This window comes from Sus scrofa, chromosome 17, assembly GCF_000003025.6.
Source record: "Sus scrofa isolate TJ Tabasco breed Duroc chromosome 17, Sscrofa11.1, whole genome shotgun sequence".
Lineage (NCBI taxonomy): Eukaryota > Metazoa > Chordata > Mammalia > Artiodactyla > Suidae > Sus > Sus scrofa.
The window spans coordinates 36,070,836-36,089,569 of NC_010459.5; the positions used below are offsets into that span (position 1 = coordinate 36,070,836).

The 18,734-nt window shown below is 57.8% G+C and overlaps 1 protein-coding gene across 5 annotated transcripts in view; it reads right to left on the reverse strand.

The window, feature by feature from the left end:
- NOL4L (nucleolar protein 4 like) overlaps positions 1-18,734 on the reverse strand; it is a 130,200-nt gene continuing 111,466 nt past the window's right edge. For all 5 annotated transcript variants that reach the window (XM_021077429.1, XM_021077430.1, XM_021077431.1 and 2 more), the window contains 6 exons: positions 12,164-12,441; positions 9,577-9,762; positions 9,309-9,500; positions 8,902-9,024; positions 8,262-8,463; positions 1-4,557 (listed from right to left, as the gene is read on the reverse strand). In XM_021077429.1, the coding sequence (XP_020933088.1) occupies positions 4,337-4,557; positions 8,262-8,463; positions 8,902-9,024; positions 9,309-9,500; positions 9,577-9,762; positions 12,164-12,441 (1,202 nt within the window). In that variant the 3' untranslated portion in view covers positions 1-4,336. The remainder of the gene's footprint in view (positions 4,558-8,261; positions 8,464-8,901; positions 9,025-9,308; positions 9,501-9,576; positions 9,763-12,163; positions 12,442-18,734) is intronic.

Consider the following 18,734-nt stretch of genomic DNA (forward strand, 5'->3'; position numbering starts at 1 on the left):
GAGTTTGTTATTCAGTGTTTATTAAGTAGATTCAGTCTTATATATGATATACAGATTCCAAAGAAAAAGGATTCCACATACTTATGAAATCAGTGCATTTAGCAAGTAATACCATGGAGATAACAGCTCGATTAACAGCTCATTGGTCTTTTGTTAAGTGAGGGGAGAGGGAGTTGGCCTGTGCTAGTCATTCCACAAACAAAACAGAATTTAGTTGCATCACATAGAGAAGACACATTCTAAGAATTAAAATATTAAGCCACATTTACTGGTAAAACTCACTATATAGAACACAAATAATTTTTATAGAGCATTGAGGAGGAAGTCCTCACCTGCTTAGAAGAGCCACGTTAAGTTGCATAGGTGCATATCTGTAAAAATATAATTTAGAGATGAAGCCATTGATTAAGTAACAAAGAGTCACCTTTAAAAGTTGGTGCCATCTGCTGTTTGCTTTAAGTGCCATATGCTTACTGTCTGGAGCCCCCTGCCCCTCCCCAGAGGGGCCTCATGTACGAGCTGCCCCAGGGGACCCTGAAGAGATGCTTGTACCATCTGCATTGGAAGGTCCTAAAGCTCATCTCCAGTAGGAAACTTGCGCTCTTTCCAAACATGTCTCAGTTATGCCAGAGGGTCGGCAACCCCTTGGGTTGTCCCTAACTCCTGGGTGGCTTGTCCCTGAAGGTCCATGAGTCAGCGTGACCTTCCCATTCTCAGGCTGCCGGGAGAGGAGCTATATTCATCCCCAGTGGCAGCCAAGTCCCGTTTTCACTTTCCACCTGTCCATGCAGTTACCCACCAGCAGCCATAGGAAGTCTCCATTCTGAGCCCAGCTCCCAAATGGACCACAGGACAGAGGCACACAGACCGTCTGCCGCCTGGAGACGATTTTTCTGAGCATAGAAAAGTATTTTTTCAGCAAATCTGAGTTCAGTGTGGTGTAGGTTTTTTATTTTTCTTTTTAGGTGGAAACAGGTAAAAAGTGAGAGGTTTTTGTTTTGTGGCTTTGCTAAGCAGATGAGCTTAGTGAGGTGCACCTTCCTCCTCAAGAGCGAGTCTTGCAGGACACACAGGGACCGGGGCATCTGTACATGTAAACAGTACACTTTCACTGAGTCCAAAATTAGGAGCAAAAATACAAAGGTTCACATTGGTCTTAGGTAGATACAGGCGAAAAAGGATTGAGCTGTCTTGCTCATAAACAACAAAAACAAAGTTTCTAAAGCACCACTAAATTATATAAAAATCAGACCATGGACGGATTGAAACTGGTATTCTGGTGAAATACTTTACTATCTTGTAAAAAGTTTTACAAAAAATTACAAATTAAAAGTATCAACCCTCTGAGTTCAAAGCAGCATTTTGAAAATGAACTGGTAGTTAATCCTATAACCACCCCTGGAGTCATAAGTGGCCCTTGGGAACAGGGATGGCTGGGTTCCACCTGTTTGAAATCCTCTAAAAACCTTCTTCACCCCCCGCCGGTCCCCCTCCGCCTCCCCACTGTCCTTGGGTATAAACTGAGTGGTGACGGTAAAGTGAATTCAGATGGGTTATACTCTTTACTAGATGATCCACCACTAAGACCAGATTCCCATTTCTCCTGGTTCTACCCTTTTCGTGGGATTAGCCCCCTGCAAAGACTCTGGAATGGGTGTATTCCACTCTTGCATTACCTCTGTAATTTAGGATCCCACGTGATTCATGGATGTCCTGAGGCCCCCCCATAAGAACTTTAAGTGGCTGTGGGGCTGGGCTTTGGGTGCTCCCTTTGGGAGAAGGCAGTCCCTGGGGTGGGGGTGGGGGTGGGGCGGGGGTGGGGGACGGACAGCAGCAAGCGCCTTTCAGCAGAACCAGCTCAGTGGTGCCCTCCAGGGTTGACGCTGCATCTTTTAAAACAAAAGCAAAACTGAACGAGTTCCCTGACAGAACTAGCGAATGGAATCCTGTTTCCACACACAGTAACTTGCTCCTGATTCTGCCATCGCAAGGGCTTCATGTGTAGCTTCAGTAGGAAGGAGCCCACCCAAGAAGCGGGATGGGTGAGACAGGATCCACTGTCCTGGAGGGGCTCTGGGGGGCCCAGTGCACCCTGACTGCTAGCATTGTTTCTTTTCTCTTTGAAGCACATTGAACCTACACTCTCACCACGGTGCTGAGGCTGCTGAAGTTGGGCAGTAAGGACAAGCGTGACTCAGAAAAACACAACTTCAAACTGTAGCTTATACTAATCTTCAGCTCTTAATTCCTCGTGTGGGTGGTGGCGCGAGCCCCTTCCCCAGTCTTGCTCACTCCTGTCTGTTCAGAAAAGCAAACCGTTTGTCTGGCTTGGGTACTGCCTCTGGGAGGAGAAATGACATGTGAAACAACTTGACGTCAAGGATTCTAAGGCGGCGATTGTCTCTGCCAGTTTCCAACATTAAGATTTTCACAAATTGCCTGGGGTAACATTTTGCAAAAGATCTACTGATTACTTTGTAGTATTGTTCACACACAAAAATAAATATTTACACAAATTTAAATGTCTGGGAGTAGAACTGAGCAGGTGGGGGCTGGACATGTGGACGCTGGGATGGGGGAGGCGTTGGGCACTGGAGCTTGTGCTGTGCTAAGGGTGGGTCTCCGCATCCTGGCCCCGACCGGAGGCCTGGGGATCGGTCAGATGGAAGGCAGAGGTGGTGTGGCTGGGAGGTGGGGCGCTGGAAGCCTGTAGGGTGTGGGCACCCTACCCTTCAGACTTTCTGGATCCAGGGCCCATAGCTCAGTGTCGGATCTGAGGCGTGGGAGGCATCCAGTCTGGAGCCCCCTCCCCCGCCTCCTGAGGGTGGTCTGCCACAGTGCCCGGAGGCAGTTGGCTGCAGAAAAGCTGGTTTGGGAAAGGGATGCCTGCTTTGGGGTCAAGTGGCTCTCTATCCTAGGGTCCACTTGGCCCTGGCTCCCTGGGACCTCTTTGCTCTGAGGGAGGAAAGGCAACAGAGGGTGTCTGCCAGCTCTGGGCAGGGGCGGCAGCAGAGAGCTGCTGTCATGGCTACGGAGTGTTGCATGGAGAGGCCCTGTGGGCCTTGTGAGGTCTGGGCAAATCCCTGGTTTTAGCAGCACTGGTAGGTATTGCACTGAGCAAGAGGAAGTGCCTACTGGGGAGCAAGGAAACCAGGCCAGCCTTATCTTTTGCCCTTTTTCACACTCCAGAGAGGATGGGTTTCTTCCAGGACTGGCCCCTTCAGAAGGGCTGGTCCTAGGAGAACCCAGGTGACTTCTCCATTTCTGCTGATGGTCCCTTTGCTCCAACCACAGGGGCAGGGGACGGGAGCTGCCTTTCCTGTTTGATGGCTGCCTGACAGCCAGGGGCTCACCTTGAAGAAAGGGGCCCTTCCCGGCAGGGGTCCGAGGGGCCCAGGCCTGGCTCCATGGTGGCAGGGTGAGGGCAAGCCCTGCTGCCCGGCTGCCGTCTCCTGGCACCCTGTCCTGCTAGGGCCCGGCGGGCTGCTGCTTGTGAGGGCCAAGGTCCTCTCTGGGCTCCAGCTCCTGGCCCCCCGTCTGGACTCACCTCCCAGGCAGACACACTGGGTGGGGGAGGTGGGAGACAGCCATTCAGAACAGGCTCAGGGCACATCCTGGAAAAGCCCACGCTGGAGTGTGAGGTAGAATACAGGTGACCGTGTGACTGGGGCATCTGTGGAATGGGGTGGGGGAGCCGCTTTTGTTTGTCTCTGCTTTGCAGTGGGTGTGGGTGAGGTCCTCCTGCTTGGCGGTGCTGGGCACTCAGAGGGCCAGCCAGCCCGCTGCCCCCCCGCCCTGCCGGCCCCCAGCCCGCGCCAGTGTAGTGATATGGAATGTTAGGTCACAGGGATACAGCCTTCTGATCAGACAGACACAGACTGGCAATCTGTACAAACACAAAAGAATCCATTTTCAGAAAAATAAATTACTAAGGGGGGAGGAAGAAAGGGTCCACTTTGTTTTTCTCAATAAATATGCAATTCTGCTCACCTAAGACTTGAAAGGTAATTATCTGGGGGTGGGATTCTAACATCAGGGTCCACGAAGATGATTCTAAATAGAGCTGTGGCCCCAGTGCCTCGTCAGGGGGAGCCCCAGCCCTTCCAGAGCTGCCCCGTCGGCCTCTTCCAAGCAGGTCAGAGCACCCGTGTGGTGAGATTCCAAAAAAAAAGTGTCCTTGTGCCCAGAGTCTCAGGCGCTTGGAGTGTGGCTAGAAACAGCTCTTCTGGATCCACCTCTTTCAAAAAACAAAAGGTACCAACTGGTGAGGCGGGAAGCCGGTCCGGGGCTGGGAGAGCCTCCTTCCCTGGGGCAGTGCACTCCGGGTGCCGCTGGGTCAGTTCTGCTGCAGGATGAGGTTTTCCAGTTCGTCTGCCGAGCGCAGCAGGAAGGCAGCGGACTCCCGGTAGCCGGCGATGAGCTGCCGGACAGCGCTGATCTCCGTGGGGCTGAGCTGGGCGGTGGGCATGGTCCGGCTGGTGCTGTTGCTGGAGGGCGTGGGCGTGGGCGCCGTGGACGTGGTGGAGGCCCCGCCTTTCATGCTGAGGTCTGTGGGCCCTGCGGAGAGGGAAAGCCAGGGTGAGCAGGGCGGCAGACACCGGGCGCGGCCTCCTGATGCTATCCTCGTCTGGCTCGCTGGTTATACCCCCAGGGCCTAGAAGGGGGCCTGCAGGTGAAACATGGTGTTTGTTCCCTGTGAGCCCCCAGGGTGATCCTGCCAGGAAGGGGACCTTATCATCATGTGTGACTGGGGAGGCAGCTGGCGCCTGAAGGGGCAGCAGTTGGCTGGAGATGGCACTGTGCACGTGCATGTGTGGCTCTAAGATACTGCTGGCACTGTGTGGAGAGAGGCAGGGCTGGACTGTGCCTCAAGGGAAAGGGGCTGGAGGAGCAGGCTCAGGAAGGTGCTGGGAGGGCTAAGCCCTTTCCCGATGGGCTGCAACACCTCAAACTCCCTTGACTTTGATGAGTTCTTCTGCGTCCAAATGAGGTGGACGGGCGATGCTGCGAGGGCGGGAGAGTGTGGGCTGGCCGTGTGAGGGTCGCCGTGTGGGGACAGGACCCAGAGCAGCCACCTCCCCTTTGCCCTGGAACGTACCAGCAAAGAGAGAGCCTCAAGGCTTACTGAAACGTACTGGGCTATGTGGTGGGGCCACCAGGTCCTGTCTCCTCTCCACCTTTCCCAAACAGCTCTTGCCATCGGGCAAGCCTGGCCTGGTGGTCTGCTCCACAGGAGATTCTTAACTACCCCAGGCCCCAGCCCTCAGCTGCAGCACAGTGAGGCTGTGGTGGGGCGAGCCATGCCAGTGAGACCCTCAGCACTGGCAAAGGGCTTCCAGGAAGCATGGAAGCTCCTAGAATTTAAATTCAATTTAATTCAATTCTTTGTTCAATTCTGTGTTCAATTCTTTCGAGGTGTTCAGCAAGCAAACAGCCAAAGGAAGGGATCTGGCGGTGTGGGACCTCCTTGGGGAGCCTTCTCCGAGTCACTCTCCCTATGCCCGCACCCCCCTCCCCAAGCAGAAGTTATCTTACTTGGGTGTGTGAGGCTGTACTCAGTTACCAGCCATCTCCCTGATACCCCATTAGTTCTGACAGCTGGTTTCACTCATTATTGCATCTACAGTAGCAGTTTTTATGGTGCTACAGCGATGGACAAGCGCTTGTCACTAGAGACATCTAGACCGGAAGTTAAAACCTTGGAAGAAATTACAGAAACTCGACTGTTGCCAAAAAGAAGCTGGTGCGGACCCCAAATGGGGAAGGAAGTTGGAATCTAAGATGGGACAGCTTGTCACATGGGATTAACTTCCTCTTTGACAAGAGAACATGAATGTCAAATGGGAGGCCCCAGGAACTGGCTTGCTAAGGAACATCCCTGGACTTGCGCGTGCTGGCTCCTGGCTGCTGCCAGGTTTGATCCCCTCTGGACACTGCCTGGGGATGGCAGAGGAAGGCTAGAGTCACCTGCTACAGCTGGTGTGAGCTGGCTTGGGCTTCCTCTCTATCCTCCTGCCTCCCCCAAGCCTTGTCCTCTTCAGTCCTGGGCTCAGAGCTGTCCCTCTGACTCTCCCTGTCGGGCTCTGGTTCGAGGCAGACACTCAGGTGGCCGGGTGATTACTAGAGGGGCAGGAGTGGGCAGAGCTGCCCAGCACCCAGGCAGGACAGTCTCTCTGGGCTGATGTGCATTTTCAGATCCAAGCGTGAGCAAAGTGAGGAGCTCTGACCCGCTAATACCACTGCCCAGCCAAGGTGCCAAACTGATCAAACCCTTGTTTAAGCATCCTGTTTTTCTTTCTTTTTTCGCCACGCCCAAAAAAACTCATGTTGCAGCAGTGACCCAAGCTGATGCAGTGACAATGCTTCAGCACAGGAGAAATGCCCATACCCTGGTTAAAGGGCTGCCACTGGGAGGGCAGTGAGACTGGGACTGCCTGTGGAGTTCTTCCAACTGCAGGATTCAAACCCGGTGCTCACAGGACATGTGCTGCCCAGATAAGGAGGTCAGTGGGAGGATCTCTGCCTCCGTGACCTCACCACCTTCCTGGCTCTGAGAAGCCAGGGAGACCAAGGTACAGTGGCAGAGCTAGTGCCTTCCTTGAAGCCTCTCTGGCCAGTGTGTGAACAGGGTGAGGAGGGTAGCAGGCCCGGCCCTCAAGGGAGGCCAATGGGGCAGCCCTGACAGCTGTGGCGTGAGACAGGCCCTGCTGTGTGGCACCAGTGGGGGCTTATCATCATGGCCCGCCACCTGGGAAGGACTCTCCCCATGCACAACGGGGGCTCTAACTTCCCTGCCCTGGCACCTGTCTCCAGACACACTCTAACAGGGCCCTCACTCAGCAGGGCTGTCAGACGGGGCTTCTTCCTGGACAGAAAGCAGGAAGCCATTCTGTCCCTTGCTGCAGCCGGCCACTTTGGCCTCAGCCTCGGGGATTAGGGCCAGGCAGCCTCTTATTTTAGGTTAAGAGGCATTAGGAAGGGATGAGAACTTAAGCCCAGGCAGGAATCTTCCAGGGACCCACACATACTTCCTGGGGGGCGGGGGGGCAAGGTGAGTGGAGGGTGCCCGGGCTTTCTGCCAGGGGTAGGGAGGGATTGGCCCCTTTCCTCGCGGCCCAGGAACAGGGAGGGTCTCCTGCAGCCACAGACTGGGGGCTTCAGGAATTCTCAGGCACATTCAGCCAAGAGCTAACACCAGAGTCTCCTCTAACCTACTCCTCCAGCAGCAGCTTGCTGTCACCCCTGGCTCTTCCTCTCACCTCCGAAGGTCTCCCAGAGCACACTGCTCCTGCCTCCTGTCCACCCCATTAAAGCCTCACCAAAACGCAGACAGCACCAGGCTTAAAGCCTAACTGTGGCTTCCCCTGCACACAGGAAATCCAAAGGCCTGGCTCAAGAGGCCCTGGGATCCCCTGCACCCACACCCGCCAGCTCCTGGAGGCCAGCCGGCTCCTCTCCACCAGGGAACCCGCTCTTGCCCTGCTGCGGCCACCACCCAGGTCTCAGTGTGAAAGGGCCTGTGGTCCCCACTCAGGGCAGCCCCTAACCTCCATGGTGAGGTTTCTATCTTTTGGAGATTTTTTACTTCAATATTGGTCTGTGTCTGTCCACATCAGAATCTCCTGAGAGGAGTTACAGGGAGCATCTAGGGAGTCACTGGCTCATGGAGGAGGGAGGCACAGAAGGCTAACCATTGCCCCAAATGGGGCCCCACAGTGCAAGGACCAGGGCTGAGGCCCTGCACCCAAGTGAAAGAAACTTCACCTCATGGGTAAAGGTCATGAGCCGTGGCCTGGAGCAGGAGGTGACCTGCCTGAAGCCGCTGCAGCTGGACTAGGCCAGGCAGGGGCCAGATCAACTGCCATCCACTCTGTGAGACCTGGGCCAGCAACCATCTCACTGGGACTTGTCATCTGGGGTAAGACGAGGGCGTGGGGAGGCTCAATTCAGGTGAAAAGCAGGGCTTCGGCTGGGACTCTGCTCACAGTGACCCTTGAGGTGCAGGAGTGCGGGGACAGAACCAGGGAGAGGCCCAGCAAGCCTCCTGGGCGGCGAGGAAGGAGTGGCAGGCTGTTAGTTTTAACCTTGCCTTCTAACCTAAGGACTGACTAAGACTATGAGCTGGGGAGACTGCCTGTGCCAGGAAGGAGTCACTGTCCCTGTGGCCTCTGCTGCCCCACCTGCCCTGCCCCCTTCCCAAGGCCACGGTACAAACTGGGTGCTGCTCAGGGAGCCAGAGAGCCTAGGCGTCTGGCACTCACCATTACTGTGATTTCCTGTTTGGAGGGAGGCAGGGGGCTGCAGGTTGCTGCCCAAGGCCCCGTAACCACGGTAACTGTAGTTGAGGCCACCGTTGACGTACACAGGGTCCTGGGAGTAGGAGGAGGCTGGCAGTGAGTAGGTGGAGTGGGCGATGGCTGTGGAGTCCCGGGAGTGCTGCTTGTCCAGGGCTATGGGCTCGTCCTGCAGAAGGGGAGGGAGGTGCTGGGGAACCACAGGCGTGGGAAGCCCCGACCCTATTCCTGCACAGGAGCGGATGGCGGCTGTGGCCCCAGATTTACTGGGACCAGTGCTATGACCTGCAGGACTCTGCCCTCTCCCTGGTCACCTTGCCCACAGCCTTCCCCTAGGCCCCCCCATCTGCTCAGCCCCTTCAGGGCAGATTTGATCTGGTCGTGCCCAGCTGGAAGCACTCTCAGGGCTCCGGAAGTCCAGATCCCCTTCCTAGGTCTGCAGGGCCCTTGGCCCCGGCTCTTCCCCCCACTACCTCAGTACCTCCTTGGGGTAGCACCACTGCCACCTAAGGACTGCCCTCCCTACTTCCTCTGCACCCAGCGCCCACGGTGTCTGCGGAATAACTGAGGGCCCTCCCCACCCCGGAGGCTGGCAGCGAGCAGGCACCTGGGAGGACTGGTAGATCTCCAGGCGCATCCTTTTGGCTGCTTTTCTCGTCTCGCTCTCACAGGCAGCTGCCAGGATGTTTTCTGCCATGGCCGAGGTCAGGTGAGGAGGTGTGGGTCTGGTCTGCAGGCAGAACGGGGATGGGGCCACTGGTGGGGCATGCAGAGACCCGGCCCTAGAGGTGGGTGGGGCAGGGCTGGGGTTCGGGCTTGGAGCCCCATTATCTATGGAGCTGTGCGATTTTTCTGGGCCTTGGTTCCCTCCTCTGTGAGCCAAGGCCCATGACGCCTATTTCCAGGGGGACTAGGAGGGCTGTGGGCGAAGCGCCCCCGCTGGGAGGATGTCGGGGAGCCCCGGAGCAGAGCACAGAGTGGAACAGGGGCAGCGGGCCAGGACTCGGGGCTCACCATCTCCATGCCATTTTTCTTCATGCGCCGGCAGGACTTGAGGTACGTGCGGATGCGCTTGCGGGCCCGCTCCTGGAACTCGGGGAACTGCCGGCTGCACGACTCAATGATGGCCTGGATCTTCTCCTTGGGCTGCTTGGAGATGGGCACCATGCGGTCCAAGTTCTCATCCACAAAGAGACGCACAAACATCTGCGGGAGACACAGGCTGTGGGAAGGGCTGGCCCGGCTGCGGCCCGCCCCGCCCGCGCGTCCCCCGGGCGCTCACATTGAAGGCCTTGAGGCGCTCTGGGTCCATGCCCTCGGAGTCGTTCATCTTGTCATTGTCCTCGTGGTCGTCGTGGTCATCATCGTCGTCATCTGCTGTGGGGGCCCGGCCCACCGTCAGGTCCTCGGGGCAGCCACTGACCTCGGTTTTGATGGAGTCGTAGCTCCCCGAGCTGTAGGGGGGGGACTGAGAGAAGGCGAGGGGCAGAGGGTCAGGCCAGGTTCTCATCTGGTCTCAGGCCTTGGTGGGTGTCGGGGGTGGGACAGCGAGCACACCCAGCTGCCACATGAGCCACGGCTGCAGAGGCCCCAAGCAAGTCACTTTCCTTCCTGTTCCCTTCACTTGTGAAGTGAGGACAGCAACACTGCCACCCCTCCCAGGCTGGAGGAAGGGCTGCCTGCAAGAGTCGGTGCAGAGACCTGGCGCCCTGGGGGAGCCCAGTGCAGGCGGAAGCGCTTTACTCAGCGGCAGCGCCCACACTGGGACCTGCCTCATTGTGCGAGGGAAAGGCAGACACAGAAAGGGTTCCTGCCACCAGCCAGCCTCTCCTGGTTGTGCCAAGGTCTGTTCTGGCTTTAGAGTTTTCCTCCCTGGTCCCCAAGGGGCTGCAACCCTGCGTTGACAACCAAGCTGTCACAAAAGCAGCGAATATGCTGTCTGTCGGGGACAAGGAACAGATGGGCTGGGAGAAAACCAGCCACGGAGTCAGGGCCACCAGGCAGAGTGCATCCCCGCGGCTCGCAGGCCGTGTTTCTCCTGTCTGCTGCCACTGATGCGAGTCACCGTGAGCCCCAGTGCAGAGCGCATGTGCAGAAAGGAAGACGGAAGCAGACCCAGCCCACCGGGCAGTCACCTGTCCTAGCAGAGAAGGGACTCGCCCTGTGAGCCCCTCCTGGAACAAGCCCCTTCCCCGTCTCTCCTTGGAATGCACTTTCCCACTCTCCTCCCTGCTTTCTCCCTGTGCGCCCACCCCTCCCCCTGCCCCCGCACACGTGCTCTGGGAGGCTCTCGGAGGACCGCTGTCTTTTGCCTTTTGGAAAGCTTGCAGCTTTGGCAAGTCCTCACTTCACTCAGTGGGACTCTGACTAGCAGTGTCCTGGACACACAGTCTCTGCCCTCACGGAGGTGGGCATCCGGCAGTCAGGCCCAGGAAACAAACAGACCCTGTAATGTGGCCACACAGTGGCCCAGACGGTACATGTCTCTCACTGACTGGTGCCTTGTCCGGCAGTGGCTGCCATCACCAGCCTCCACGTGACCACACCCACAGGAGTTGGCCCTCCCAGGGTCCCTGGCCTCAGGCCCATCTCTTGATCTACATAGACTCCTCAGGGTCAGGGACACCCAGGTCCTCTGGCCTCCCGATGGGCTGTGTCAGACTCACAATGGAGAGTCAAAGATGCCTTGGGCAAGTCACATTCCCAGGTGGCCCTCGGCCAATCCTCTGGCCAGTGTCTAAAGGAGGCGGATGAGTTATTGGTGGCACGCGCATGCTCCCATCTCACTTCCTTGGTTCACACGTGTGGCCTGAGATCACGGCGGCAAGCTCACCCTCTCCAGCTCTTTGCCTGCTGAGGCAGCAGCTGTGTCTGCCCCTGGACCCAATCAAACAGGGGAAGGCCAGAGTTCCCTCTGTGGCTCAATGAGATTGGCGGCATTTCTGCAGCACCAGGACACAGGTTCGATTCCCAGCCTGGCACAGTGGGTTAAAGAATCCGGCATTGCCGCAGCTGTGGCTCAGATCTGATCTCTGGCCTGGGAACTCCACATGCTGCAGGGCAGCCAAAAAAAAAAAAAAAAAAAAGACGGTGCTCTGGCCAGGACCTGCTCCACAGTCTGGGCTCAGACACACAGCGACAACTGAATACCTGTTTGTATATAATTTTCTGACGAGATGTGCCCTCGGAGGCCAGCACCCACCCCACACTCTCTGCAGAAGAAACAGGCCCTGGGAGAGTAAGAAACCTGTGCAGGGCTCTGTGAAGGCACCTTTGGCCCCCCAGCCCTGCAGAAAACCGCCGGGAGAGATCCTACACCCAGTGCCGCGTTGCACCGCTGCAGAAAACCTTAGCGGGAGAAGCGACACGGGGAAGGTGGGGACTGCCAAATGCTGGGACACCTGTCCACCACCCTCCCCCCACCATCAGCCTGGTCTATTGTGTTTCACACGTCCACATCCACATCCCCAGGGCCACCAAGGCCCCGCCCTTTTTCTACACCATCTGTACAATGGGGACAGGCATGCAGAACCACCAGGAAACGCGAGGCCTTGGGCCTCTGTGCTGAAGGCGGCCACTTGCTGTTCTTCGCAGCAGGCTCTATTCTGGAGGCGGAGGGGGCCAGACCACATGTCACCCGCCACCTCCACCAAGGCAGGAGCCATCAACCCCCAGGCTCAGAGAAGCGAGGGCCCTGCTCAAGGTCACACACACGAGTGTTCTCCTGTTTCGGAGCCTCCGCAGGAAAACAATGGCATAGCAGCCATGGCCACTACGCTGGTGTCACAACCCCAGGACCACGATTTCATTTCAGGGGAGCGGCAGAGGCTCACAGCTCAGGTGGGCCAGCAGCCCGCAGCCCCACACACCTCGGGGGTGGTCTTCACCCCGTACTTGACACGGCTCCTCAGTCCATCGGCGCCACAGCCGTCTGAGGGGTAGGAGGGCGTGCCGAGCGCTGAGCCCTGCGGGAGCTTGTCACACAGGTTGATGGGCTGGTCCTCGGCGGTGGCGGTGAAGTCCATGGGGGCCACAGCGCCGTTGCCATTCATCTCGGGAAAGGCGGGGTCTCCCTGGGTGCTGCTTGAGGTGGACGGGTTCAGGGTGGAGGAGCCATTGCCACTGCCGCTCTCGGAGGAGGAATCGTCTGGAACGAGAGGCCTGGGTGTGAGGCCCCACCCCAGCACCCACTGGCCCCCAAGTGCCCCTGGCTCCCACGGCTGTGGCAGCCCCAGGGAGTACTTGCCCTGCACTGTCCTCACGAGCAGGCCTGGGCAGGAGGTGAGTGCTGCTGTCCCCACTGGAACTCCAAGCGGCTGGCCTTGCCCCAGCCTGAGGTGGGGGCAGGGTCCCTCTGCCTGAAACTGGGGCCACCAGGGCGAAGCGGCCATGGCGTATGTAGGGCGTGGTGGTCTCCCACACTCTGCACCCCCAGGTGCCACATCCAGCTTCCAGGACCTGGGAGTGAGTGGCTGTGGCCACTGACCGCTTGTCAGGGGTCCTGGGACACCCCAGTGGCTGCATGCGGCCTGGCCAGCAACCCCCTTTCCCCCAGTTCAGCACTGCCTTGCCCCTTCACACCGTCTCCTCACAGGATCCCCTCCCCACAGCATGCCCTTGAACTTCTCCCTCCTCTGTCTGAGGAAGGATGGCTTCACTGTGACACCCCTGCCCCAGTTTGTCACTCCCTCCAGCAAGCAGGCCCAGGCAAATCCTAGCAGCTTATGCAAAGATCTGCCCTCTGTGCACGGCCACGTGGCACTGGACATCCAGAGCCAGGGTTACAGGGTCTGGGGTCTGCATCCCCTGCACCTCAATGGGCCACCCCTGTTTTCCTGAAGTGACAGCTCAACAAAGCTCTGTGGAGGGCGCCCCCTGCTGCAGAGAGCGCAGCATTGCCTGGGGGATCCAGGAAGACAAACTTTTAACTAGAGAGCTAGACCTTTCAGATAAATTCCAGGCCTCTTTTTCCCACTCTGCCCCATACTGCTGCTTGATCAGCTGAGAAGGTTGAGGCCAAAGCTGCACTCAAGCTCCCGGGGTCACTGTCAGGTGAGTACCGCGTGGTTCCTGGTGGCGCCCAGGTGCCGGCTCTGCACCTGCAACCAGAGCGGGTGGGGGAAGGGCAGCCACAGTGATCCCTGACCGCCTCCCAGGGCGCCCCTTCCCCCTGGCCAGGGTCGCGCACGACCCCACCCCCACCCTCCCGGCCAGCAGATTATGAAGATTTAGTCCCTGGTGCTGGGCACTGGGCACGCGCACCTCTGCACCTCCCCAGCGTCCCCATGGCGACCAAGCGGCTCTAGCTCCCCAACCAATCGCTGGCCTCCCGGCTGCCCAGGGGCGGAGCCAGGCTGCCCATCAAGCAGTCAGGGCCCTGGGCAGAGGGGGATGGGAAAGGCCTCGGCGCGGTGGCACCCCTCCCCCTCGGCCGCAGCAGGTCCCCACGGCCAGGCTGCTTTTCCTCCTTTTCCTCTGGCAGCCACTGCCCCCTCCACCCTCCTACAGGGCAACTCCACACTCTACTCAAAGCCGCCCCAGAGGTCCCCCCTTGCTCACCTACACCCCAGAGTCCCCAGGCCAGCAGCCCTGCTACCTCTGGAAATTCACCGCCCATCCCCTCCTCCTCAATCACAGACGGGTCTGGTTTTCTTCTGGCAGTGTCTCCAGTGACTAATCTGGACATTTGTGGAATGAACAAATTACCCAGGGTATTTACTGAGCACCTACTGCGTGCTGGCCTTGTTCCAAGCTGAGAAACAAAGTAGTGACTACAACCAAGATGCCAGCCCTCCTGGGGGGGACAGAGGCACATTACTGAAGCACAACCACACCCACCCCTCCCCTGCCCCATCCAGCCTCTTTGGATGACCCGGCTCTTGGCACCCCAGCTCCTCTAGGTCACACCCTCCCCGTCTCCGCCTTACTCTTTCCCAGCACCAGCCTGTCACTCCCCTGTTCCCTAACCTTCTGTCCCCCATAGCCTGCAAAGGATAGCAGGGTGTGTTCTTGGTCCCGTGACCTTGGCCGCCTCCCCCAGCCCAGTCGCACATTATTGGCCACTGCCGAACCTCCCACATCCAGCCCTTTGCTTGGGCTCTGCTGTGCGCATCCACCACCTTGCTTGCAGCTCAGTACGTTTCAGGCCTCCTTCAAGGCCTGGCTCAACCCTGCCTTCTCAGACGGCCTCCTTCCCCCGCTTCCCTAGGGAGGAGGTACACACAGCCCAGACCCCAGCCTGGTGCCCATCCTTCTGAGGGCGACTTCATGCCTCCTTCACTCACTCAGGTTCGGTCCTGAGAGCTGCCCCCCTCCCACTAGGGCCTGGCCTGTTGCCCGGAGAAGCCCCAACGCCTGGGGTTCCAGGAGCCTCTGCCAGGGCTGAGGAGCTGGAGAGCAAGGATTGACCCATCCTGGCCGACTGTGCGAGCTATGAACTCTGGCCAGTACCCATTCTTAGCCCGCTTTCCCACCCTGGCACCACCCCCAAAAGGCCACTTTCTTGACCTCAGAGAGCCTTGTTCGCCTCCTCTGGAAGGGTTACCAGAAGGGTCAATGGGCACCACAGCTGGCACAAAGGGAGCCAACTGTCACTGCACTCAGGTGGGCTTCAGGACCACGGCCTCTTGTGGTACACACCATACACAGGCCCAGAGGTGCAGCCCAGCCACCTGCCTCCTCACCAGGCTTTCTCCAGGGAGGATGGACCCTCTTGCCCTGTGCATCTCCAGGTGTGAGCACAAAGGAGACTTCAGGGCTGTGAGGCTGCATGTGAGTGTGGACACGTGCGCAGGCGAGCCCTCCCAGGACCCTCCCAGCTTAGGAACCTTGGGTGCCAGCCCAGACTCTTGAGCTGCCAACACCCTCGCCCCAGGGCTATGCACCTGGGCTGCCCAGCCAGGGAGCCCCAGGCTCTGGCTCCAAAGGCAGCACACTCCCTCCTACCACACAGTTGCCGCCTGGAAGGGGAAGTGGACCCACCAGGGCAGGAGCCCAGTCCTTGGGAGGCTACACATTCCAAGTTTTTAGAAGAAACTGGAAATATGCACCATTATGTAAATATATAGATTTTTTTTTTTTTTTTTTTTGTCTTTTTAGGGCCACTCGCGGGCACATGGAGGTTCCCAGGCTAGGGGTCCAATCAGACCTACAGCTGCTGGCCTACGCCACAGCCACAGCAACTCCAGATCCGAGCCATGTCTGCGACCTACACCACAACTCACGGCAACGCCGGATACTTAACCCACTGAGCGAGGCCAGGGATCGAACCCGCAACCTCATGGTTCCCAGTCGGATTTGCTTCCGCTGCACCACGACGGGAACTCCTAGGTTTTTCTTCTTTTTACGGCCACACCTGCAGAATACGGAAGTTCCCAGGCTTGGGGTCAAATTGGAGCCACAGTTGCTGGCCTGTGTCACAGTCATGACAACACTGGATTTGAGCCGCCTCTGTGACCTATGCCTCGGCTTGTGGCAACGTCAGATCCCTAACCCAGTGAATGAGGCCAGGGATCGAACCTACATCCTCACAGACACTATTTCAGGTTCTTAACCCACTGAGCCACAACAGGAACTCCAGATTTTTAAATATTGGTGACTCAGATGGTTTACACTTTGAGAAAAACCTTGCCAGACAAATGAACAAACAAAATGGTCCACGGGAGTTTCCCAGTGGCTCAGTGGGTTAAGTATCCAGTGCTGCCCTTGCTAGGGCCCAGGTTCCCTCCCTGTCCTGGGAACTTCTGCAATGAAATCTCACTCAGCCATAAAAAGTAATGAAATTCTGATACACGCTACAACACGGATGAGCTCTGGAAGCGTATGCGAAGTGAAGTCAGACACAACAGAAGAATATTAAATGAGTTCATTACGTGCGATGTTTAGAACAAGCACATTCCCAGAGACCGTAAATCTATTAGGGTCACCGGGGCTGGGGAAGGGTGGATGGGGAGTATCCGCTTCATGGTTACAGAATTTCTGTTTAGAGCAATGAAAACGCTATTTTGGAAATAATGGTGCTGGTTGCACAACATTATCAGAGTACTTTATGCTACTGAATTGCACGCTCAAAAAAGGGTTAAAATGGTGAATCGTGCATTTCATAGCATTTTTCACCATAAAAGAAAATCCCCCCAAACCAAACCAAAATCCTTGAGCAAACCAGCGGGTTCCAGTTTACAAGTTCCATTTGCTGCCACCCCATGTACTCGCAGGCCAAGCCTCTCCCGTGTCCACACTGCAGCCGGTGTCAGGGACAGCCAGCCACACACAGAGCCCACTGAGGCACAGGCGAATCGCAAGTGCCTTGCCCCACGTGTGCTGCCCTCAACCCAGCATGCTCGGCGCTGCCTGAACCCGGTTCCAATTCTGCCAATGAGGAAGGCCGTGGGCTTTAGGCAGGACGGAGAGCAGCCGTGTATCCTCGAAGATGCCCCTGTACCTCCTTCCAAAACGGGTGTCATGTCAGTAAAATAGGATTTATAAGGTGTAGACAATACCTGGTACAGAGAATAGGTGCTTGGAAAAAACCTGATTGATTCCCTGCACCCCCCCACACCTTCTCACTTCCCAGGCTGGATCCCAGGCTTCCGGGGACACCTCCGAGATGGGCATGGTGAGGGGAGGAGGGAAAGGACAGCGCTGGCAAGATGCCCTTCTAGCCCTCTGCCCTTTCTGCAGCACCTGCTGTGTGTCAGGCCTGTGCAGAGATGGGGGGGTTACTGTCCCGGAGGCTCATGCCCTAGGGAGCGAGCAATCGAACAAGGGTTCAAGGGGGAACACAAGGCTCTGGAGAGAGCGTCCTGAGTCTCCACGTCCCCGGTCCCTGCAGCTCCGTCCTCCTCTGGGAAGCCCTCTCTGACTGCAGCGCCCCATCAAGGCCCCACTTCCGGATCACCCCTCTGCAAAGCTCACGCCAGGGAGGGTGTCTGTGCATGAAGGAGGAGGGAGGGAAGCAGGGCAGGCTTGTTGGAAGAAGTGGCCACAGAAGCAGCCTCCAAGGACAATGCTGAGAAGGCCTGGGGTCAGGGCTGAAGCTCCCTGACCCCCGAAAGGGCAGAGATGCCGCTAGGGGTGGGGCGGCTGTGTCTGTCCATCAGCCCCCCACAGTGGCTGAGCCATAGCTCAGGGACTGAGTTCAAACCCCCAAGCTGAAGCCAGCCTCTCTCCAGTACCACTGGGCCCTCTGGCAGCCCCTCCGGCAGCCCCTCTGTCCCCCCATCCAGCTGGGCTCTGGCCTTTCACTTGCTGTTCCTTCTTCTCAGGACATTCCACCCCCCTCCCCTCCAGGGCTCTGCTGAAAGGTCACCTTCTCAGTAAGACCTCCCTGACCCCCTCTGACACACTGACCCCTTTACCCATTTTTTTCAGAGTATTTATCGCCTCCTCACATAGTACGTCTAAGCTCTGAGCCCAGCCCCCCACAAGCTGCCCCAGATCACTCCTGCCTCTCCAGAAACCACACCCCTTCCTCTGGAGAGGCCACCTCGAGTCTTCCAGGCTGAGCAGACGCCCTGGGCCTGGCCAGTCAGCACAGCCCATCTCGGCGATCCATGATGGGCACGTGACCAGGCTGAACCCATGGAAGTCAGTCCAGGGACTTATGCAGAAGCAAATGGGAGGAAGCATGCTCCTTCCCACCCCGGGGGCTGCTGAGCCCACTCAGCAGGGAGACCCACGCCCGGAAGGCAGGGCTGACAGGCTGGCACAGGCAAATCCCCCTAAATCCATCTGTGCCTAAAGCCAAAGACTTTCTAGTTAGAGGAGCCGATGACTTCCTTACTGCTGAAGCCGGCTGGAGGCAGATCTGCATCTGGTGTGCCTCGTGTGGTCGCTGAGTGATCCATGGCCCTGCCTCCAGGAAGGCCTGGGGGGAAGGGAGCCCCCACCAGCTTGCTCCTCCGTGTGGCCCACCCCAACCCCCAGGAGGGGCTGGCCGCAGGGCCCTCCCCCAGTGCCCCACACAGAGAGAAACCTCAGCATCCCAGGCTGGGGCGAGCTGGAACCCCTCGATTCCTGGTTCTTTGCTCCTCCCAGCCCTCTCCAAACGAATGTGGTCTGAGGGAGACATAGCCATACACCCAAACCCATGCCCAAATGAGCAGCGCCAGGGGAGCAGGTGCGGGGCCTCGCTGCCTCCTGACCTTGGGCACAGCCCGCCTCCCTGGCTCCTCTTATCTGTAGTCCAGGGAGTTGCCGCTGACGCCCTTTTGGGCTCTGACACTTTATGACCCTGTGAAAGAAGCCAGCCGGCCCCACGGGGACACGGAGAGCAGGAGTCCAGCCTTCTGGGGGTGCGGGCCTCCAGGAACGTGGCCTGGAGCTGGATGTGACCCTCTTGTCTCCACCTGGTTTTTATCTTGTGGCTGTGCCAGGAGGCCCCTCCAGGACGGGCACCCCAACCAGGGCTGGCCTGCTGGAGTCCAGAACAAGGCCAGCAGG